General features: G+C 40.6%; 1 protein-coding gene across 2 annotated transcripts in view; it reads left to right on the top strand.

Moving 5' to 3' along the window:
- The first annotated feature begins 841 nt into the window (after window positions 1-841).
- The window catches only part of LOC136430049 (lymphoid-specific helicase-like), a 36,825-nt gene continuing 12,697 nt past the window's right edge, over window positions 842-24,969 (top strand). Inside the window, exons 1-3 of one of the 2 annotated variants that reach the window (XM_066420307.1) lie at window positions 842-887; window positions 20,796-20,895; window positions 21,342-22,126. In XM_066420307.1, the coding sequence (XP_066276404.1) occupies window positions 857-887; window positions 20,796-20,895; window positions 21,342-22,126 (916 nt within the window). In that variant the 5' untranslated portion in view covers window positions 842-856. Of the gene's footprint in view, window positions 888-20,014; window positions 20,208-20,795; window positions 20,896-21,341; window positions 22,127-24,969 lie in introns of those variants that run through there. The other variant, XM_066420306.1, reaches the window with a different exon arrangement.

Here is a 24,969-nt window from a genome sequence, read left to right as displayed (position 1 = left end):
TTTCCCATCATATCGTAGTTGACTGATGAAATCATATATGAGAACATGTCATCTTTTGTTGCTAGGCTTACATATTTCTGTTCTAGCTGTATGGCTTTTATTAACAAAAGGGTATTACATATATTATTGTACAGTGGGCATTCTAAAAGAAATTGTTCCTCGTTTTATATTGCTGATTATGCTGTTTAAACGTTTATTGGTTGCCGACAACAGACATGTCATCGTAGTTCGTATTTTGTATTCGCATCGTATCTCGAATCATAAGTATATCTCAAGTCGTGCACTAGAAAAAAAAAGTCACTAATTTTGCGAAGCAAGGACGAAGTTTGGTCTATATGCGACTTTTAAAGTAAAATATGGGTGTCTGTATGATATATGTATGAAAGGGCGTTATATACGGCCATTCAACACAGCGTCATCAAAAAGTTGCCACGTTAGCGTTGTTATTTTTTGTATAATGTACTGATATATCATATTCCGTACAATTCTATTGTGTTGTAGACATCGTGTATAATCATGTTTCATGGTGATTTATCCTCCACCCCTCAAGAGCAATGCTTATCGGAATTCTGAAACAAAAGAAGCCACAAAAGTGGTTAGTACCGGAATGCGCCAGGTGCAAGTTCAAAGATGGTTATCATTTTGACCCCCGTAAAAGTTCCACTCAGTTGAAAACATGTTTATCTTTAAGTTGTAAAGATTAATAAAGACCTCATGTGATTATGGATATCGATATTTCATTTCCATCCCTCTATTGTTCTTGTTTTATATCTTTGTTTTTCAGCCGAAGCGAAACCTACCTTTGCACCTTCTCCTCTCCAGGGTCGTTAGTTCCATTGACCTTGAATGACCCAAGATGTGGGAAGAAGGTTTCCATTGTCGATCAGGTATAGCTACAGTATGCCTCATCTGAATAAATAATACATTCTTCAGTTCTAGCTATAGATGTTATTGTTACTGTAAAATCGTGTCCGTCATCTTGTTTTTTTTCTGTACAGGGCCTATCATGTATATTTAGTCTTTGTTTGGCATATATACTTCACGGATCGATGGTATACCTGTATATCGATCGTTCTGTTAGCAGTTTCACTTTAGTACAGTGATACAAACTGTGACCCGTCTGAACAAAGTCTGCTACCGGGCGATCAATAATGATTATTGAAAGGACGCCGCTTCAAACCCAAACCACTGAATCTTGAAAAGATCCGTACAGGGCGTTAAAAAAACCCACCTATTTATCTTCAATTTGTGAAGAGACATATATATAGCGTGGTCGCCTTCTCGGAAGTGGATATTTGTTTTAATTCATCTATTGTCTTTGGTTTCTAGCCGGAACCTACCTTTGTCCCTACTCCCGCCCTGGGTCGATCGTTCCATTGACCTTAAATGGTGTGAAAGGAAATTTAAAAAAATGCTGACAGTGGGCAACGATGTTCAGTGAGTTCTCACATCACAACGACGTCATTTTTGCATGATGGACGTCGCTATACATTTGTGATGGTGTCGTTTGAACTAATAATGTATAGAAATGACTAGACTTTCAAAATGCTGATATTGGTTGATCAATAGTACCGGAATGCTTGAATTCGGAAACCAAGAAAGCCACAAAAGTGGTTAGTACCGGAATGCGCCAGGTGCAGGTTCAAAGATGGTTATCATTATGACCCCCGTAAAATATAGCTCAACGGTTTAGTTGAAAATACTACTCTCCAAGCAGAGGAGTGGGTCCGGCAGGTTTTTGACGTGTTTTTAGGCGTTTTTGTCGGGCTTTCTACTTTGTCATGGTTTCTTTCTATCTTTAAAAGACAAAAACGCCTAAAAACACGTCAAAAACCTGCCGGACCCACTCCTCTGCTTGGAGAGTAGAAAATACGTTTACCTTTTATGTTGTGAAAACTGATATAAAGACCTCGTGTGATTGATTTGTTGGAAGCGGATATTTGTTTTAGTCCCTCTATTGTTCTTGCTTTTCAGCCACAAGAAAACCTACCTTGGCACCTTTTTTTCTCCCTGAGAGCCGTTAGTTCCATTGACCATCATAAATGCCGTCAGGTGTGGGAAGGGGTGCTTTTTTTATGAGATGTGCTACTGCATGCCACATCTGCTGTATAGATGCATACACGTTTCAGTTCTAGATGTGATTGTCCCTGTGAAATCGTGTCTGTCATCTTATTTTCCTGCTTCACTTATATCACTGGACGTGCGGCACATTGGCGACCTTGCTGCGATCGGGCGATTTGACAAAGCGCTCAACGATTTTCACCGATAACGAATTTCATCGATAAAAAAAACGAATCTTTTTACACTTTGTGTGTTTTAATTTGTTGTCTTTTTAGTCATACTTGTACGTTTGGCATGATATTCCCAATATAAAGTCAAGGGTAACACAATTCCAGTTTAGAACGCAGCGAGGCCGCAAACGTGCCGCGGGTTCAGTGAGATAGGAGCTTAATCTGATACGTTGAGACCAGTCTGAACAAAGTCTTGTTTCATGGAGATTTATTTCACGTGCCCCCTCCGGAGAACAATGCTTATCGAGTTTAACATCTGAAACACAGGTAGCCACAAGAAGTGTCTTTTGTACCCGAAGGCGCCAGTTTCAAGTTCAGATGGTTATCAATATGACTCCCATACAAGATCCGTTCACGGCGTTAAAAACATGTTTGCCTTCCAGTTGTAAAAATACATTCATAGCCCTCATGGCGCGGATTTCTTGGAAGCGGATGTTTGTTTTACTCTATTGTCTTTGCTTTTCAGCCGAAACTTACCTTTGTTCCTACTCCTCTTCTGGGTCGTTCGTTCCATTGACCTTGGATACCCTAGGTGTGACATGGGGACTTCTATTGTCTATCAGTAGGCCTCATCTGGATAAATGATACAATTTTCAGTTCTAGAGGTTAGAATCATGTTTGTCATCTTATTTTGTATGTTTATTGGCTATAGGTATATGTCAAGTAGTCCCGGGTTCGAATCCTGTCATGTCACCGATCTTGTGCACTTGGGAAAAGGCACTTTACACGTCGACCTTCCTCACTTTACTCAGGTGGAAATGAGCACCTAGCTTCGGTTAGGGACGTCCCTCGGATAGGACGTTAAATGGAGGTCCCGTGTTTGGGGAGAGCCACGCCCCACGCACGTTAAAGAACCTACCACACCTTTCGAAAAAGAGAAGGGGCATGCCCCGGTGTGAGATCATGGTCCAAGTCCTTCTGTCTGGAGTTGGTGATTCACTACAAGTCACCCGGATGGAGGCTTGTATCAGCCATACGGTAATTTGCACCATTCAACCGGACAGGAGACCTGGCGAATCCCCGTCTTGTATCAGCTAACGAATTCGAAAGGGTATATCATCCCGTAATGCTTCGGTCACAATTCCGACCCGGGGCCCGGCCGGGCAGCTTCTGGGAACGAAAACTATTATGTAAAAGACAACAAAACACACAAAACTTTTAAAAGATTATTTCTTATCATACGTTATGTATATTCTTGATATGCATCTTTTATTCTTTGTTTTCTCAAACAGCCCGGTCGGGCCCCGGCTTGGAAATGTGACCCTAGCATAAGGGGCCGTATAACCCCGTAGACTGATGATGATGTATATGTATTCTTTGTGCTTCAGTGTAGTTTGGCATATATATCTCATGAATGGTAGTGTACATCGATATTTCTGTTAACAGTTTAACTTTGGTACGGTGATAAAAACCGTGATTCGTCTGAACAAAGTCTGCTTCCGGGCGACCAATAATGATTATTGAAAGGACGCCGCTTCAAACTCAAACCGCTGAATCTTGAAAAGATCTGTTCAGGGCGTTAAAAACACATATTTATCTTCAATTTGTGAAGAGACATATATATATAGCATGATCGCCTTCTCGGAAGTGGATGTTTGTTTTAATTCATCTATTGTCTTTGCTTTCTAGCCGGAACCTACCTTTGTCCCTACTCCCGCCCTGGGTCGATCGTTCCATTGACCTTAAATGGTGTGTATGGACATTTAAAAAAATGCTTACATCTTTGTGGTAGTGACATTTACTAACACTATCTACCACATTTGCGCGATAACTTCATACTTTGAGCATTTCAAAACCGCGCAAAACGTACCGTACGATGATTCCCTTAGTTTCGCGAGCCTATAAAAACCCTGGGAACGATTTTCAGTGACTTCTCACATCACAACGACGTCGTATTTTTGCATGATGGACGTCGTGATAGTGGCGTTTGAACTAATCATGTATAGAAATGACTAGATAAATTGACTTTCAAAATGCTGATATTGGTTGGGTTTCCTTTAATCATCAGATGTAACGTTAGCTAGTCTGGTATGCCTCATATCATTAGAAGAGAAACATACATGTACATACTTCAGTTCTAGATGTGATTGTCACAATGAAACAGTGTCTGTCATCTTCCTTTTTCGGGTGGTTTTATCAAGGAGGTTTCACTTTTGTACAGTGATACGCTGTGCCCGTCTGAACAAAGTCTGCTCCCGGACGATGACCGAAAGAACTCCGCCACGTTTGTCTAAGTTGTGAAGAGACGTATATAGCTCCCACGTGATCTTTTTCTACGAATCGGGTATTTGTTTTAATCCCTCTATTGTTCTAGGACTTGTTTTGAGCCACAAGAAAATCTATAGCTTCCTTTGTCCTTTGGTCTTTGTGCTGAAGTTAAGTTTATATATGATATCTACCTCACGGATGGCTTTATCTTTCTGTAAGCAGTTTCACTTTTGTACAGTGATGACCTGTGACCCGCACGAACAAAGTCTGCTTCTGGGCAATGACCGAAAGGCCCAGGACTCCGCTTCAAACTAGAAATGTTGAATCATCAAAAAGGTATGCCTTTATTATATATTGACTTATCCACATTAATTCGACAGAAAAATAGAATAAGTTGACAAACTACCACCTTGCCTTCTAGACATCTTGGCTTGTCAGTGGGAGGGGGTGCATTGAAGTAACAACAACAACAAAGCGAGCGGCAACCAACTGGAAGATGAAAATGGCACAAGGAGACAGCAGAACATGCAAGAACAGAATCTGTAGGGTTTACGGGGAAGACCTACCAACGGGGGCTCTACTGAGGGAGGGCCTGCATGGGGGGGTAGTGATTACGAATTACGGAAAATTTTTGCCGCCGATTACGAATTACGTTAAATTTTCAGAGCTGATTACGAATTACGTTAAATCATGAGGCTTCCCAACTGACTTAAACACTTAACGCATGATTCAACTATCTAGTTCTACATCAAAATTATTCATTTCTATATTTATTGTGGTGACAATGAATCTGTTGATGACCGCACTAAACCGTATAACTATAATGAGTAGCCGTGACGGCGGCAGGGAATTTCGTATGGGAGGGGACAGGAAGATACTCCTGAACGTACGTTGACCACGTCGAGCGCCGAAGGCGCGAGGCGTCCGGGAAAATTGTGAAAATCTTGACCCCCTGAAACGCTATAACCTTGATTTTGATTGCCAAATTTTGCTGTTACACTAAGCTATGTTTGATGACATATCTATAAGTGAAAAGAATATTCAAGAGTTTAATTGTATGGTGCGCGATGCCCCGAGTCCCGACATATATCGCGCCGGGGGTAGGCGGATCCGGGAGAAAACCCGGGAAAATGGTAAAATCTCGACCCGCTCAAATACATTTTGAGGGGCAATATCTGCACTCATAGTGAAAAGTACACAAGGGTTTCTGCTAGATTGTTTGCCCTCCCGACATATTTTTGCCAGAGGCGTACATGTAACAATCGCAGGTAGGCACGAGGGCATGCACCCCGAGAAGATTTTGAAATCTTTACCCTTTGAAACGCTATTTCTTGCATTTTTAGGGGCACATTAGGCTGATAATCTAAGCTATGTTTTATGGCATCTCTTTGATTGAAAAATACACAATGATTCCAGCTTGATATTTAGGGACGACGCCCTCAGAACATATTTTTTACCAGAGGCGCGACAGTACTAAGTGGGTCGCATGTTTCACGGGAAAATTTTGAGATCTTTACCCTCTGAAATGCTATTTCCTGCATTTTGAGGGGCAAATTTGCCGGGAGACTTTGATGGAAATAAGCCCAGTACGTTTTACTAGTAATTCATAGATTACGTTTTACGTCGCATAAAGGTAACTGCCTACGTTTTACGTAGAATCAAAGTGACCAATTACGCGTTACGGTCAATGTACTGATTACGAATTACGTTGATTTTGGGTGGCTGATTACGGATTACGAAGTCTAAAACGGCCTGATTACGCCTTACGAAAAAGGGGCATGCAGGCCCTCCTGAGGGAGCCCGCTACGGTGATTTGGCTTCGCTGATAGTATTTGCTACGCCCTTTGTTGTATCACTTTGGAGTAACCCTGGAAACGACGCTTCCTCAGATTTGAAGTGAGAAAGAGTAGATGTGTCCCATTTTTTTAATGCTGAATAGTCCTACAGGATCTCTATTTTACGATGCACAGACGATGTAAGTTTGATGGCAAGTCCTTATTGAGTAAGTTTGGATGACATTCTATGAAGATGGACACCTAATTATAAACAGAATCAGCTGCAATCTTGGGTAATGACGTCATTTCATTTCAGTGTAGCCTGGTTCCATCGCGCTTATTGCTAGCAAGGAGGTTTTCTAATTAAATTAATCCTCCTCATAGTTATCATTGGCTAAATCGTAAACCGTAGGGTGCGGACTGGAGCTTATCTGGCTGACTGGAGCTTATCTGGCTAGCATATACGATTTTCGGTGCACCGTGTAGATCTGCTTGGAGATTAGTTAAAGCGGTCCGTCCAAATACGGCCGACGCTCTAGCGGGCGGGGAGGGCTTGTCATAGCAACGGACAGCGGAGTTTGCGTTATATACACACACTAATTAGGAAATAGATCTTCGTTTCCCGCTTCAATTTTCTGTTCTTTATCTTGTTCACCTTCTCCATGCTGCCTAACTCTGTAACCAATTGAATTGGGTGCCAAGAGAATTGGGTGCCAAACAGCTACTTCAGAGTGCTAAAGGTTAAGGTACATTGGCCTTTGAAATTAAATGGAAGCGGACCTTAATACAGAGAAGGACGTTGCGTAAACTTATCGGGGCGATGTAATGCCGTTTGTTCTTGGGCGACATTTCAACAAGTCGTAACCTCAGAGCGGGAGGTTTAATGTGGTAGCAATGGGACGGGTGCAACGCCTCCTACCATGCAATCGTACAACTACAGTGCAGCGGAAGAACGCCCTGTTGCATCTAGCAAGGCTTATATGGTTACAGACGTGTCTGGTTGACTGTTACTGGTAATCTATTCAATATTCCTTGAGAGATTCCTTGGGTGTTGGTGCCAATAAACGCTCACTGTAACATGACACTACATCATGATATCAACAACTCAACATCAGATACCAGCGAAATCAATAGGATCCGTCGCAATATTTAGTGATAGAATCTAGGCCTACGACATTAGCATTTCTTCCATCTATGTTCGATTTACCTCATCACGATTCGATCTAATCATCTCTTTGATGATTTGGTCCCCCAATAACTAAAAGACAAAACAGCACTGGGCAGATTAATTCCGTTTCGAATGTGCCCTTATTTATAAAATCCAGAACTTCTGTTCCCGCCGGGACATTCACACATCACGAAAACAGTAGTATTTGAGACAAAATCGTTATTTTTAATCCAATACTATTGTACAGCAAGTGATCATGAGTGTACGTTGATGAAGGTTAGACATCCAGGTAATAAGATACGCCAAAAATAATTACTCAAGCAACTGGATAAGATTTTGAAACAGTCAGACGTTTCAGACAGTATCCACTGTCTTTCGTCAGTGACTAACGATAGGACTGAGAACACCAGCTTTATACCAAAACTCTGAATAGATATGTTAATGAGGTAAAGACAATTTAGGATGTCTTGAAGTAGTCTTCAAAAAGAAGATTAACTCAAGACAAAGTTATGCCAATAGTTCAATTAGCTACTGTTGCAACATTTAGTTACTGTACTAGAACAACAGTAGCTAATTGAACTATTGGCATAACTTTGTCTTGAGTTAATCTTCTTTTTGAAGACTACTTCAAGACATCCTAAATTGTCTTTACCTCATTAACATATCTATTCAGAATTTTGGTATAAAGCTGGAGTTCTCAGTCCTATCGTTAGTCACTGACGAAAGACAGTGGATACTGTCTGAAACGTCTGACTGTTTCAAAATCTTATCCAGTTGCTTGAGTAATTATTTTTGGCGTATCTTATTACCTGGATGTCTAACCTTCATCAACGTATCAAGGATCAATACGGTAAGTTTTGCCTAAGCTCAGTGTGGCAGAAACTGAGAAATTCATAACACACGGACAGCTCTCTCAACACGAGAAAGGAAAAGTCAGACAGAAGAACAAATTTGAACGTTTGGAACAGAAGGAAATGTTTAGTTCAGCAGACAAGGACCCCAACTGGAGATCTAGCAGTTCCAAACCCAAAATCATAGCACCAAGTAGAACAGACGAGAGGTGGGTTAAGAACCTGAGCAGTCACACTCTTACGGAACCGGAGGAATCCCTACTTTCCAAAGGGCTAAATTTCGCAGTAGCGCCTAACAAGATCCCCAATATTGACATTATCACAGAAACCGAATCAGCAATTCGTCGGGCCCATATACCATATAAACAGGCTGAAGCCTTACGCACTAAAGTAGCCACCACTCTGAAAGTCTCTAAACCCCCTTCTAGCAACATCACCCGGGAAGAACAAACTGCGCTCAAAGATTTGGCCACTAATCAAGACTTACCGTAAAGGACTAACTGTCTGTAAAGTATGGTGATAATGCGACCTCGCATGTAAAAGTTACAGGCATACACATGTTTTCCCATCAACTGGAATAGTGACCTTAATTGACCTGAGTTAAGGGCGTTATCTATTTGAGCATGCATGTCACAGTGAATTATAAGAATATGAATGTGTTTGATAAAATAAGGTTAACATTTCTGGCGCCTGAATAACTGAAAGACACGATGTTCGATTATCTAAACAGGACGCATATTTATGAGTCCTAGAGAAGGGGACCAACTTGAAGCTTACCGTGTATGTACATGTCTGGTAGAAATCTTGATGTAATCATAACTAATGACCTTGTTATAGCCACGTGGACTAGGGCTAGCCGAAGTGACTGACAGGCCAGCCTATTATTGAACTGACATCTTTGACGAGCTGCAAAAGTCTTAACGTCGCTGACGCATATAATATACCTTTGTGTCCTGGGTGGGGTAGCTCTGGTTGTGCCTGTGCGTGCGTCCCTAGACAAACGTCTCTGTCACCTGTCTAACAATGGTATGGAGGTATAAATGCCTCTAGGCAGGTGCTTTGACTCGGTAAACAGTTCAATCGTCATTGAACATTATACTCCTGGCAGTTGATTTCACTATAAGATTTGATTGAAATGAAGAACTGCCTCTCATTATAGTTTCAGGACATCTGAAAGGCTAAAACACCCGTAGGGTTCAAAACAGGCCCCATGACTCACGGGCAAACCAATACACAAAGAATAGCATGATATGTCAAATTTTAGTAACTTTAATTTACAACTTCGGTTAAAAGGGACAAAAACAAATCTAATGAAAATTTGTGAATGTTTTGTTTGGCCAGCTTATTAGTTAAATCCTGCACAACTATTTTCATTGAGAAGCCTAATGTACGTACAACGCCAGGGTTTAAAGAAAGTTGGACTCCCTCTCAGTCAACAATAGCTCAGTGCCGCTCTGTTTCTGTGTGAACAGTACACAACTTTCCATTTAATTTTAATTCTGCTCGCTGACGTATGGTGACGTCATCGGATGATGCAACAAAGGTGAGTTGCCTTGCAATGGCCCTGCCAGGGTATTGGTTAAGGTCGAGAGCAGTATATCAGTCTAAAATCAGAAAGATATAAAAAATCAATTCTATGGTTCCGTAGGATCAATGGATGTTTGCTTAGATGTAAAGGGCATCAAATAGCTCTATGAAGGTTAGACATCCAGGTAATAAGATACACAGGGTACCACTTACTCAAGCGATTGGATGGATTTTAGAAACGGTCAGACGTTTTCATGCATACTTTTTGGTTAGATATAACTGTTAGACTCAAATCGTACTGTATTCACTGACGAAAGGTAACTGATGCTACCTGAGACGTCTGCCGTTTCTAAAATCGATCTAGTTGCTTGAGTAACTGTTACTTTATGTATACGGATATCAAATAGCGTTACTGCCGTAAAATTAACAATGTCATAACCGCACACATTACATAAGAATCGCGCAATGTTGCTTTAATCGTTGACCCTACCCGGTCCGACACTCAATGAAGGCAGAGGATTTCTAGAGGTTATACACACTGACATTCAGTACAATAGAAAGGGAATTCAAATATTGTCTTTGTCAGGGCAAGACTTTCATTTTTGTATGCTTGTCAATATGACTTTGAAGAACTGACCTTTACAGCACAAGCGCTTCAAATTGCTGAAATGTTTGAATTCCCATACTAAGTTTCAATATAGAATCTACTTGACAACAAGAACGCCATAAATAGTGCTATCCATTATGACTGGCGATACAAAAACAGTCGGCCGTAATGGGTACAATTCAAGGCAAGTGAGGTAACATCTATTCAATAAAGCTGTTGATGAATCTTAATGGGGACGCACACAAACATACTGATATGAAACAAAGCTTTGTCAATACACTACATGCTTCATGTTGAAAATACATCTGAAACATAAACTCGGTAAAACAACAACAGAAAACGCGTCTAGATCTCTTTGGTCCTTAATTTGTGAAGAATACAAACCTTTCACTCAGCAGTTGAAAGAAAGTGGAGTGGTCGCTTGATCTTTTTATAACACAAGGAAATGTCAAACGTAAAACCATGGTGTTTGTGCTATACATATATGATTTGGAGCCTGTTAGCGTTTAATCATTGGTTTAGTTCAACTCCGTTTGGACCAGTCAGACCAAAGGTAGCATAGGTTTGACACATGTAATAGTTCTGTCACCACAGGCAACTGCATAGAAAGATCGGAACGTGCCAATCTGAGGCGCAGAGGCTGCTGTTGACTTTGAACGTCGTTGTACGTCATCCCACTTGTGGAAATTTCCACATGACTTTGAAAGACAATTTTCCTACTCTGAACATTGCCGAAATGTTGCATCACTCCCCGGATGTTGTATGACGCATTTGTTGTGGGTACTTTAAACTACATGTTGAGTACACTGTAGCACGAGGGGGCTTCGCTATTGAATTTCACGGAGAGGTGAGAAAATACCCCCCTGGTTTGATTAGATATTTCCCACAGCAAGAATTTAACTTCCCAAACAGTTCATAGCTAAAAATTACGAAACAGCTATTTTTTTTGCTGTTGTTCAGACAACTCATGTCAAAGATAGCATAGATCGGCTGAAATGGCAAGATGGAAGAGTCAGTCATTTACACATTCAAGTCAAAGTTTATTTGGTTTTGTTTTGTTTTGTTGTTGATCAGATGTGTTTGTTTGTCAGTGCTGGTCGACGTCGGTAGCTACGCTGAATTCTAACTACAACGAAGTTAGGTGAACTAGATGCATTGAGCAAAACAAAAAGACAACAAAGAAAAGCGAAAACTTGGAATTTGAAGGAATAAGGAAAAGAGGTAACTGAGGAAGAGCAAGGATAGAGAGAAAAAGATGACAAATGCACAATAAAACTATGCTTCGTACGCGTGCACCAGTCTCATTCAAGTTCATCTGAAGTTCAACCTGCCTCGTTCTCACTTTCCTGCAACGTTACCTGGTGGTCTCACGGTGCGGTCTATCTCAGACCTCAGTAAAGGTGTTGTCGACGTCAGTCATGACGTACAAGTGATTCATTGATTTCGGGCTCAACTATACATAGCTGATGACTGTGCGGATTACCTGACAAAGGGCGAACTTGTTAACACAACTGAGTAAATGTCAGAGGCTAACATATATCTACCATTTATAGAGGTGATTAAAAAGTCACTGGTACATGCAATTAAACAGTAGTCAGATGTCTCTGTCAGTTACGTTGGGATATCAACGCTAATTATAACGTGACAAGTTGACTTATCATAACGTGACAACGTGACAAGGACTGGATTTGAAGAATGTATGTATTTATCAAGATGAGACATATACAAATGTACATCAAATCTACATCTGACCTAGGTCATACAAGGTGAATACCTAGGTCATTCAAGGTGAACGATTCCCAAGAGGGGGTAGATGACTTGACCCCAATATCTGCTTTATAAATCTTAATGAATTAAAGGTAAACTTGTTGAGACAGATCTTTTTATTGGGGTTATAGTGGTACTAGAGGGAAATTGTCCTTACATGAACCTTCCCTTGCCTTAAATGAACCTGGTACCAAATATTTATTGTGGCGGCTGTTTCAGATTTTAAACCCTGTCAGCATTGTTTTTTTGGAGTTAGAGGGGGATAATAAATCCTCCCGAAACATATGATGCCTACAACACTATAATATTTTACTGCACTACGTAAGTACACTATAACATTTAACGTTACGTAGGGAGCTTTTAGGCGCTAACTTGGCAATTTGTTTCACGATGGCGCTGCGTGAAATGGCTGTGCATGATACCTCTACATACGCCTTCTCAAGATTTCCATATTTGTCTTAAAAGTAGCACTCTTTTCATGATCACTGAGAGGCTGCGAGCGCTGAGCGAGCTAATTTAGTTCAGCATATAAGCAACGATGTAAAAGTATGATTTGAAATTTGCTTAGCGATCTGTCAGATATTAGCTCGCTCAGCGCTCGCAGCCTCTCAGTGATCATGAAAATAGTGCTACTTTTAAAACAATCAAATATGGAAATCTTGAGAAGGCGTATGTAGAGGTATCATGCACAGCCATTTCACGCAGCGCCATCGTGAAAAAAATTGCCAAGTTAGCGCCTGAAAGCTCCCTATGTAAATGTTTATAGTGTACTTACGTAGTGCAGTAAAATATTATAGTGTTGTAGGCATCATATGTTTCGGGAGGATTTATTATCCCCCTCCAACTCCCAAAAAACAATGCTGAGAGGGTTTGAAATATGAAACAGCCGCCACAAGACGTGTTTGGTACCAGGTTCATTTAAGGCAAGGGAAGGTTCATGTAAGGACAATTTCCCTCTAGTATCAATATGACCCCCATTAAAAGATCTGTCTCAACAAGTTTACCTTTAATTCATTAAGATTTATAAAGCGGATATTGGGGTCAATTCATCTACCCCCTCTTGGGAATCGTTCACCTTGAATGACCTAGGTATTCACCTTGTATGACCTAGGTCAGATGTAGATTTGATGTACATTTGTATATGTCTCATCTTAATAAATACATACATTCTTCAAATCCAGTCCTTGATGTTACTGTCACTGTAAAATCACATCTGTCGTCTTAGTATCTGAGTCATGTGTGTGTATGTGTGTATGAGTGTGTGTGTTTGAGTGAGTGAGTGTGTGTGTGTGTGTGTGTGTGTGTGTGTGTGTATGTGTGTGTGTGTGTGTGTGTGTGTGTGTGTGTGTGTGTGTGTGTGTGTGTGTGTGTGCGTGTGTAGACCTTCATCCAAAAAAAAATTACGTTGTGAAATCTTATCGGTATGATGTAACTTTGTTTGCAGCCTCGGGCGATATATTAACAAGGCGTAACGATTGTGGAGTCTACGAGACATGAAGAGGTAAAACGCCACCTATCGTGCAATCGTACAACTACAGTGTGGCAAACCGAGTGTGACGTGTGTGTCATTCCAATGATACAGGGTAATATTCAGCTATATGTAGGGTGTGCAATTCCAATGACACAGGCTAATATTTAGCTATATGTAGGGTGTGTCATTTCAATGACACAGGTTGAGATTCAGCTATATGTACGGTCATTCAGCTATACGTAGGGTGTGACATCCCAATGACACAGGGTAAGATTCAGCTATGTATTTGTACAACAATGTAGGTTGTGTCATTCCAGTGACAGAGGGTAAAACAGCTGAAAATATTCCCACATTTGACCCCAGATTTCTGATGTATCTGTCACAGTAGAGATTGGAATCCAGTAGAGTCCGGAACTCTACTAGTAGAGATTGGAATTCCAATCTCTACTAGTAGAGACTGGAATTCCAATCTCTACTAGTAGAGTTCCGGATTCTACTAGTTGAGATTGGAATTCTAATCTCTACTAGTAGAGATTGGAATCGGGATCTGAATATTGGGATTCCAATCTCTACTAGGAGAATTCCAGATTCTACTGGTAGAGATTGGAATTCTACCAGGACAATCTCCAATTCTGATAGAAGAAATTCGGATTGCATCAAAGTGTTTTGGAAAATGGACTCATTTCACACCTAAAATTTAGCCTTAGAAATTCACCATTACTATTTTAGGTTAAATACTGTATGTTTTAGATATCTAATAAACCTTCTGTCAAGACACATTGTAACCATGCGGATTGCCGTCCGGTCCAACCTTAGTCAATGGCTATTTGTAAATGCCACTGATATGTCAATCAGATACATTTGCATACGGCCATTATGGGTTAGTGACTCAATATGCTCAACCAGTTTTTCCAGTTCGTTAGTGACTCGGTATATAAGAGCTAATTCACCCCTGCCAAGCCAGTTCCAAAATTGATGTCAAAGCTATCAGATATCTAAAATATGAAATAATTCACCTAAAATAGTAATGGTGAATGTAGGCTTAGCTATGCTGCAATTCTAGGTGTGAAATGATTCAGTCTATTCTCCAAAACATTTTGATGGAATCCCAATATCCAGATCCCGATTCCAATCTCTACTACAGTAGATTCCGCATATCTGTATAGCCCATTTGTCAGCGCAAATTATACGACTCCCCGAACTATACGACTGTCCGAACTAGCGATATTGACGTCCCGAAGGAGGGGAGGGGGGGTGAATAGGATTTTTAGCAAGACACACAAACACACTATCGATATCGCAACTTTATTTTGCAAAATTTTAATCAAAGTACAATTCGACCTTTTCGTCGATCTTAACGTCACCATATTGGATTAAATTCGCAATCTATTTTGTTCAGATATTAATTTAAAGCCCGAACTGCGTGGGAAATTCCTGTCAAATAAAAACTCCCGCCGCATGTTGATCACGTGCAATCTTACAGTCAACCAATCAGGGCACGGGTTTTATGACGTGAACCAATCAGCGCGTAGAAAAATGCATATCAATGAGTAAACAAAGATGGCCGCCCAGCGTCACCCGGCCCTCGTCGCTTTATTATCTTCGCCGAGTACTTGTACTCGGAGAAGATTATGTTTTCGGTTGAAAAATCTGTTGGGTGGGTCTTTATGTATGTCAGGAGCATAACTCAAGAGAGCTTCAATGAATCTTTATGATTTTTGGTAGGTGTGTAGTGGTTGTGCAAAGGAAGGTCAAGTTCAAAAATGGTTTACCTGGCGTTTTCCAACAGTACTGCAGCAGACTTTGCATTTTTTTGTGTTTGCATGTAGGCAAAAAAAGTGACGGAAACGTTGATGAATCTTCGTGATTTTTTGCAGGTGTGTAGATGTTGTAGAAACGGAGGTCGAGTTCAAAAATGGTTTCCCTTGCATTTTCCGTCGGTACTGCAGCGGGCTTTATATGTGTGTGAATTTGTATGTCGCCAGCATAACTCGAGGTGCTGTTGACGGCTGTGCATGATATTCAGTTGGTAGGTAGGAGTGTTAAAGAGGAAGGTCAAGTTCGATAATGGGCCTCCTAGCGGATAAGTAAGGTACTGCAGCTGAGTTTTGAATTTTGTGGTCGAATTTTCTGGAAGTGCCAGGTTCATGGTTTTTCACCAATACATAGGGTCTGGAACAGGGAATAGGTGGTGTAAGTTTGGCTCCCCTAGCGGCTTGTTTGGACCTGCAGTTGGCGTTTTTGTTGAAACCTTTGGAGGCTAATAACTACAGAAGGGGTTGACGGATCGTCATGATTTTTGGTATTTAGATAGCTTGGGTAATGTTTTACATAATCAAATACATATTATGAAAACCAGGAACTACTTTGCATAATAAATGCAGAAAGTTTATCTATCCGCTCAAAGTTTGTGGTCGAATTTTTTGCAGGTACTAAGGTTATGATTTTTTGAGTGGTAGATAGATCTTGGGACAGAGAGTACGTGATGTAAGTTTGGGCCCCCTTGCGGCTTGCCTTAAACTGCAGTGGGCCTATTTGTTTGTAACTTTTGAGGAGGAATAACTCAAGCAGGGGTTGATGGATTATTCTTGTATTTGGTATATATGTTCCTTAGGTGATGATCAACATAATGATATGCTCATTATGCAGATCATGACCTACTTTACGTAATAATTGGCATATATAGGACTGCCGCACCATAGTACGCGGCATGTGTTAGTACACACCTGGCGTCCAGAATCTAGGTCAACAGCTGGCGTCCTGAATCTAGGTCAACAGCTAGCTTACTAGCTGGGCAATTGAAAAAAAAACAGGACTAAAATGTATCTGTTATGTTTGTGAAGATTTAAAAGTGGATCTTACGATTGACGTAACATTGTAATTATGCCAAACAGGACCTAATTTGCATGATTAATGAAATGTTTTGAAATGCGCTGAGTTCTATGTTTGTGCCCGTTTATATGCATTTAAGTCGTATTCTAGTCTTTGTGAAAGCTTGTATCAAGGTCAGTATATTGTTCTGTTACTAGGGCTAACCCTTTGTAGTAGCCTTAGCCTTTGGTAGCCCTGGCTGTACTTATCTACAGCCGAAAAAACAAATAAAAACAAATCACCTTTGAAAACTGTGTCATCCTTCACTGAGAAAGAGAGGCTAGTAATTATCGATTATAATCGAATTCGAAATATCAATTATTCAAATGACCTCATTTGGATTATTGCTGAGATTATACTAAGATAATAACACTATGCTCGTAAATGACAGGACTTTTTATATTTATGTTGGGCATTTTGAAATAGCTGAATCTGATCATTGACATAGCCAAGCCAAGTTAAACAATAAGATGCTGATTATGCAAAATAGGGTCTAATATTTGATAGAGTTATACTACTTCACTACGTTTCGAAAATCCATCCAGTTTTATTGCGTATCTTATGACCTGGATGTCTAACCGTCATTGACATTCCATGAGAGGACTTTCAGACCTGTGGCATATCAAGCCATTGAGAAAGAGGGGAACATTGATAGATATTATTTAAGCAAATAAAGACTTGAATTTAGTTATTGTTTAGAAAAATGGCTATGTAATGCCATATTGGTAAATGGCGGGAATTTGGTACTTACATCTGTCGGTACAATTCATATTATTTGGCGAAGATATGAGGTCGTGGAACTCTAGTTTTTTCTGAAATCGCGACGTAAAATAGGATTCATCTACGCTACATAAGCAGAATTTTCACGGGGAAAGAGTCTGAGGAATGGGTTCTCCGTCGAATACGGCCATAAATACCGGTAAATCGCGGCAAAATACAGCGTAGAGGCTCAAATGCTCAGACAAAAGTCGTGTTTTCTTTTCGTATTTTTGTTCACTTTCGTCGCTTGAGTCTTGAAAAACAGGTTTTTAATGAGATCACCGTATGTCAAAGGCACCGATATCGATTGTTTGCAAGCATGACAATAGCAAGTAACAAAAGAGTGTGATTGTTGAACAGTAGACGGCGTACCCACTCCCGAAACTACAACGCAAATCCGAAATTTAGCCTATAGTTGTGGGTCATTTTACGATAAAATCGGACAAGATTCTATACGATACCCCGAACTTTACGATTATGGGCTATACAGATATGCATTGTTTTTACAATTGAGTGGATGGTAAATGGTTTGGTGTTTTGGAATTCTATACAGAAAGACGAAATATACAGAAAAAAGGTATACAAAATTATAATTGGCATATACTGTAGTAGAGATTGGAATTCCAATCTCTACTAGTAGAATCCGGAACTCTACTAGTAGAGATTGGAATTCCAGTCTCTACTAGTAGAGATCGGAATTCCAATCTCTACTAGTAGAGTTCCGGACTCTACTGGATTCCAATCTCTACTGTGACATATCCATAGTGGTGAGAATTCCACGTCCATGTTTTACATATTTGGCTAACTACTCCTCAAGCGGCTTTCTTTCAAACTGCAATCAACAAGGGAACAAGTCGATCTGACCGCAAACCACCGCTGAGGGCAAGGCAAAGAGAAACCACAATCCACAGCACTGCTTGATCTATACTCTAGTAGCTGTGGGCTGGGTTAAGAAATTACAAAAAGCTAAATTCATTTCCTTGTGAAGTAGAGGTCTCTTTGATGACCCCGTTGATGTCATCTTAATTTACCCTGTCCTAAGTATTCGATACGATTTACCCTTATCACAGCCTCCGCATAATTAGGTTAGTCCAATATATACATCGGAAATGGATCTATTTATAATCTATTGCACAACAAATCTCCTTGAAAAATACTCCAAATTAAAGTAGTAAAAAGTATTTGTAATATTTGTAATGAAACAAACGTGCCTAAAACAACAACTTACGGACAATATAATGTTCTCGTTTCATCCCTATATTGCTAATGGTTGCGTCCATTTTTTCGCGGGAAAATTTCTCACCTGATCTGGGTCAGCAAAGGTTACGCGTCACTGCAAAGCGCGCCAAGTCAGGAGGCGTCCGGAGCTGTGGAAGGTATATCTGTCATTTCCTTCGCATTTCTTGTAGTAATACAGACGATTCTACGTCATTGTGTACTTGAGACGTTGAAGAAACTACCGAAAAGCTGCTAGGTTGAGTAAGAAGCCGAATAACTGTGCAGCGAGCTTTCTGAAGACACTCTCTGTTTGTATGTCATCTCTGTTACTGTGCCGTAGCCCTCAGCATGATGAGGTTGTGCACATAATTACAAGAAGAAGAAGAAGTATGCAAATTATCGTTCATTTTCCCGCGCGAGCCGGTTTGTTTTGAAAATTCCTCGTCATTTATTGAAGACTTGCAGCAAGGTTCTGTTGATTTTGTGCTGTCCCCTTCTCAGGCAACACTCCTACAGTGTCCTGTGAAAAAGACTCGTGTGTAAGTGCTATATTTCTGTTGTAGATCGCGAAAAACTAGGTAGTCACGTTGAGTGGGAGGGGAGCAAAGCGTCTCACGTGTACCCGGCGTTATGTGAATCTCTCGTCTGTCAGACGACAAAACTTTAAGTGCAGCAAAGGTAGAGCATTCATTTAGACGTGTATGCTTTCCTTGGGAAATCGTTAGGTTGTGCTCTATATGAAGGCATTATAGCAGTTTTCCACAGGGAACTTTCCCAACTGCTTTCCATTGTGTAAGAATCACCACTCCACAGTGTGACGTAACCAAACTTGCATAAGCGATTGTTATTCATGATCCGATTCAGAAGGATGGAAGATGTTTCTCCGTCTGTTCTGACATAGATTTCGCTACAGAATATTGTTCAACCGATATACTCTTAGCTGTGGTACAAGACTCCAAGCAAAAATTGTATGATGCAAATTTAAGATCGAGATTGAAGTATGAAAGGGGGATGAATAAAAATGCTGAATTCTTTCCACAATAACTTGAATACAGCTATTTTTGTGTGAACAAAAGCTATTGTGATGGCATGTTACATGTGCCTATTTATGAAAATTTTTCCCACCTTTGTACTTCTTTGATATTTAAAAGTCATTATTTTCGTATCTATGACACAATTTGTGGGGTCGTGTGGCGTAACGACAGGATTTTTGGCCCAGAATCCAGCGGGTCCCGGGTTTGAATCCCCATGCACCACTGAACTTGTGCCCTTGGAAAAAGGCTCTTTACGCGACTTTCCTCACTCCACCCAGGTGTTGAAACGGGTATATTATGTGTGGGTCGAGACACCAGCAATAGCTGCCTGTGTTCCACGTGTATTGCAGTGTTGCAATTCTAATACATGTAACATAAATTGTAGTGAATGTACTGATTTTTAGAAATTCTCCCTCAGTCATTTGCTCATATATTCTATTGATATTTTTCACATAGAAATAACAGGCACCATGGTAAAGAGAGGCAAACGATTGAAGACAGTCCCTTCCGAGGGGTCGTGTGTTAGGGGAAACAGAGACAGGGCAGGTAGCTCCCATGACATGGAGGATGGTAGGAACATGTCTTCAGTGGAGGATAGACAGATAGACAAGGAAACAGAGAAGGGAAGAGGCAGAAAAGGGAGAAATGTTCCACAGACAGGTACCTGACCTGCACAGCTCACACTCTATGGTTGATGAAAAGTTTGGTGGAGCATATTTGGTGGTTTTAAGTTTTGTTCATAAAAATGCCGCCGAATACGCTAAAAAAAGCCAGACTGCTACATCTGCTTGGAGACTGGAAAATATGTACTTATGAACCAGGTTGGAAGCCTCTGAAACTTACATTGCCGCTCTATTTAAAATCAACACTTCTGCTTTGCCCAAAAGAAATTAATAGCAGTACTTCTGAGTTTGGAGCTGTGCAGCTGTTGTTGGTCCATGGACATGGTTCAGTTTGGTACTTTCACTTCGTTCAGAGAAGACTTTGAGTTTTATCTTTTTGTTTCTGAACTTGTCCCTCAACACTGGTTCTTTCGCTTAGATCATAGAAGACATTGAGTTTTATCTTTTTGTTTCTCAACTTGTTGGCCCTCAAAACTTTGTTGGTGTTTTTTTAAAAAGAAATATCCAGAGTTCTCAGTTCATGTATTTTGCCGTTGATGGAACAGTGCAGTGTTATATTACTGGCTTGAACAATGTGCTACCAATACTTACGCTATATAGTAATGTGACATATTTCTGTTTCTAGTGGAGTGCCCAGTCTGTAGTTGTGCTGTACCACAGAGGAGCATTGACAGCCACATAGACCTCTGTCTTCTGAGAGGGGAGAAAAAGGAATCGTTGAGAAGGTAGGAGGGGGTTTGCTTGTTTAACAACCCTTTTTTTCACACCTTTTACTGTAAGTAGTACAAAACTGTGCATGGATGAGCTCACACTCACAGATAGAAAATCAAGGTAGTACACCTGTATCCATATAGCCAGTAAAACTGCCAGCCCTTTGGCGTAACACACCACGTACATGTATGTGTGTGTTTTAAAACAAATTAGATGGTGACGTTGTACACTTAATGCATTAAACTTTCTTTGTGTAAGGCCTACATGTATTTGTAGTGTCTGTGAGTTTGATAAATCAATTTGTCCAAAGGTAGTTTGACAGACAAGTATTGTGAAAGGACTCCTCAGAAGGCAATTTTAAGTTAATGTGTTTGGTCTCTCAACACTTGTGGAGTTTGTAAGCACTTAAGATTACCACTGTTTGTCTTAAACTGCTAATATGTGTCTTTTTTCCCTTCAGTTCTGGAGTGAAACCAAACACCTTGCTTGAAGAGGCTCCGCCCAAAAAGCCAAGCCCAAAGTCCTCAGCAGTTTCAACAGAGCAAGAAGACAAAGCCACCAGACTACAAACAGAATTGTCTTCCTGTAAAAACTTAGCTCTTAAGTTTGCGAGTGTCAGCACTAGTTCTTCTGACCTAGAAACTGAGAACCTAAGACCAAAAGAAGCCTGCAACAGCACAATAGAAACTTCTGAAAAAGTTTTGGATAATAATGTTGTTGATTATATAAAGGATAGCTGTGTGTTAAAGCCCTTGACCAACGGCTTTGTCAGTCCACTGAAACTATCTCAATCAGGACCAGTTTGTACCACAGCAGAAAAACCTACGTCAAGTGAACAGAAGTTAGCCTTAGCTTCAAGTGAAAAAACTTTACGGAAATCCCCCCCTGGAAAAGTTCAGCCTCTCGATTCATATCTCACAGTACAGGCCTTACTGCAGAAAACAGAGCCTGCCAAAGGTATAGATACTACAACCAGTGAGAGAAGTATTGAAGAAAGCCTTTCCGTTGACGATTCGTTTTCATCTGCTGTGTCTAATCTTACGTCATCGTTTCATAGCACTGAAAACTTTCCTGAACACCCAGAGAGTAACTCTGCTCTGAAACCATCCAAAGTTCTTGGTTGTAGTCCAACGTTACCAAAACCAGGACCAAAGGAGAACATCAGCAGTACAGAAATGAGGGAATATCAGAGGGCAAGCCCAGAGCCAGGGACAACTGGTAGTGAACCATCCAGCCCTAAACCAGGTATGTAGTGATCTACCATTAGGCCATGTTGATTTGATGACATCCACGTACACGTCAGTTTAAAAAAAAAAGGGTTTCGGTCGTACTTTAGACAGTAAAGCAGCTGCAAAATGAGAAAATATATGCTGTAAATTGCAAAAATATATTTAGGAAAACAGATAATGTTGTAGAATGCCAAGAAGATGTGAAAGAACAAAAATGAAGAATCTATTTATAGACTATTATCCGGTATACCATACTCTGTGTTTAGTTTTGTTCATACTTCCTGACCACGTAGATTTCATCATGAAGGCAACATTTTTATTGCAAAATTTTCTTTATTCGCACGCTCTTATCAGTTTTGGGGTTCCCAGAGGATGTCATCCATATAATCAAATCAACATGGCCTAAGGCCCAATTTATACAGAGTTTTTTCAGATATCTAAAAATCCGCCGACATCTGAGCCTTAGATATCTGGACGCATTTATACACACCGACAGGAAGTACCGCAGGACTCACGCAGCGCGCTGATTGCACTCGTGACCCTATTCAACCTTTTGCGCGCGTTTCAAAATGGCGGGAGAACCGCCTGTGTTTTTCGTCATGATGAATATGGTATTCTTTCTTTATCTGACTCGCGTGTGGCTTAACATGAGGCAGCAAGCAAGGGTTGAGCGTAAGAGGCGTTTGAGGTACCGGGGAAGACGATAGCGACCGGTCAGAATCAACGCTGCGTTCCTACTCGCTGCCCTTGTCGTGGCGGAGGGGGGAGGGCCGATCCACCGAACGATCTGGCATCACGAAAGAAGTCCGTCGTCCGTTTGGGAACAAATGGTCCTTGATGCTAAGAAGTTTTCCCGCTTTATCGCCCGCCAAATATGCAAACTAGCGTGAACCCCGACCTCCAGATGTCTACTACGCGACACATTCTGTTTAGACGTCCGGCTGGAGCGGTCGGGGACTCCCGCTGAGTTGTCGGGCGAATGCTTCAGAGTGGTCGGCTGAAATTTTCCCGACATCTAAAAAAACCCTCATTAAGACCATAAAATTCCTGTTTAGACACAGAAAAAAGCTGTCGCCTGGCAGATATCTGCAGTCCAGATATCTAGACAAGCTGTGTGTAAATTGGCCCTTAGTCTTTAGGATGTTCTTTATTCTGAAGTAGAGCTGTGTACCGGTACACTGTATCGATATAGTACCGGGAACAATTAATTAGGTACAGGTCCAGAATACCTGACCCTGCTGTATTGTACTGGACCTGACTCAGGGGATGGCCACATTAACAGATAAAATTACTATGAAATTACAGTGGCAATGCTCTAAAGCCACTCTAAAGCACAGAAAACACATTTGCATGGCTGGAGTCAAATTTTCATCTGTGTTTTCATAAAAATAATACCTGGCCAGGGTTCTCCCCAGAAATTTAGAGTATACCGGAGGAGGGTGCAAGGCACCCGAGGCGACGCGCCTTTGCGCGTCGCTGGGGGGGTGGCCCGGAGGGGGGTTTCCCCCCCTCCGGAGGAGGAAGCTTTAGCATTTGGGTTGTTTCAAGTTCAAATGGAGGCCATTTCGTGCAACTTCAGGTTGACTTCTTCCCAACAATCACAAGCAAAAGAGGCAGGAAAAATCTTCAAAGTTCAAGCCAACACTATTTTGAAAACACATATACTTTATTACATATGTTTCTGACATCATCTTGATGGCTTTTGCTTAATCTTCGATTCATCCCTGTCACATAAACAGAAAAAAGCAAGCTAACCCTCAATCTATGATACAAACTGACACAAAAATTCTGATTTTTTGGGAAAAATTGGGCATAGGTTCCCCGCTATGACCCCTTACCGGGGGCCAACGGTGCCATCAAGTTCAACAAGAAGAATAGTATACACAACTCCTAGTCATGTATTTTCTATTTGGAACTTGAGGCAAATCACAATGGGAAAAAGATGTGGAGAACATTGGGCAAAACCTTCCCATTTTGATATTTAGTATTAATAATTTTTTCTTCAAATTGATATGAATAACACATCAAAAACTGTTAAAAAAAGAAGACAACAGAAACTTGTGCATTTTCTGATATACAGTCTGTAGAATGTAATGAATTTTCCTGAAGAATTTCACACATCAAAATCCCAACATACACAAAAGTTTGCTGTAACAGTGTAAGTGTAAAATCTCCAGCTACAAGTCTTTGCAATGGCCCCTTTACGCCAAAAATAATTACTCAAGCAACTGGATAAGATTTTGAAACAGTCAGACGTTTCAGACAGTATCCACTGTCTTTCGTCAGTGACTAACGATAGGGCTGAGAACACCAGCTTTATACCAAAACTCTGAATAGATATGTTAATGAGGTAAAGACAATTTAGGATGTCTTGAAGTAGTCTTCAAAAAGAAGATTAATTCAAGACAAAGTTTATGCCAATAGTTCAATTAGCTACTGTTGTTCTAGTACAGCAACTAAATGTCAGTTGCTTGAGTAATTATTGTTGCTTGTTCTAGTACAGCAACTAAATGTCAGTTGCTTGAGTAATTATTTTTGGCGTATCTTATTACCTGGATGTCTAACCTTCATCAACGTAATGGCCCCTTTAGTCTGAGAATGGAATGTTCCATTCCTCCTGTAGAATTTAAGTGGATTTGCATTTGTAGCCGCAGATTCAAACTAGATACAAATTGTATTTGACGTTCAAAAAACCCATCTGAACCAAAGAAAATAAATAAAATGATCCTTTAAACTTTCAAATAAATATTAAAGCCTTCTATTATGCAGTTTTCTAAAAGATTAATATTTTTTCCGTGCCCATGATATCAAATTTTAAAGCCCGTAATCTGCGGTAAAATGTGAGGCTATTTTCTGTCT

This window comes from Branchiostoma lanceolatum, chromosome 3 (assembly GCF_035083965.1).
Source record: "Branchiostoma lanceolatum isolate klBraLanc5 chromosome 3, klBraLanc5.hap2, whole genome shotgun sequence".
Taxonomy (NCBI): Eukaryota; Metazoa; Chordata; class Leptocardii; order Amphioxiformes; family Branchiostomatidae; genus Branchiostoma; species Branchiostoma lanceolatum.
Note: the sequence above shows the minus strand (reverse complement) of the source record. Positions and strands in the feature narration are given on the sequence as shown.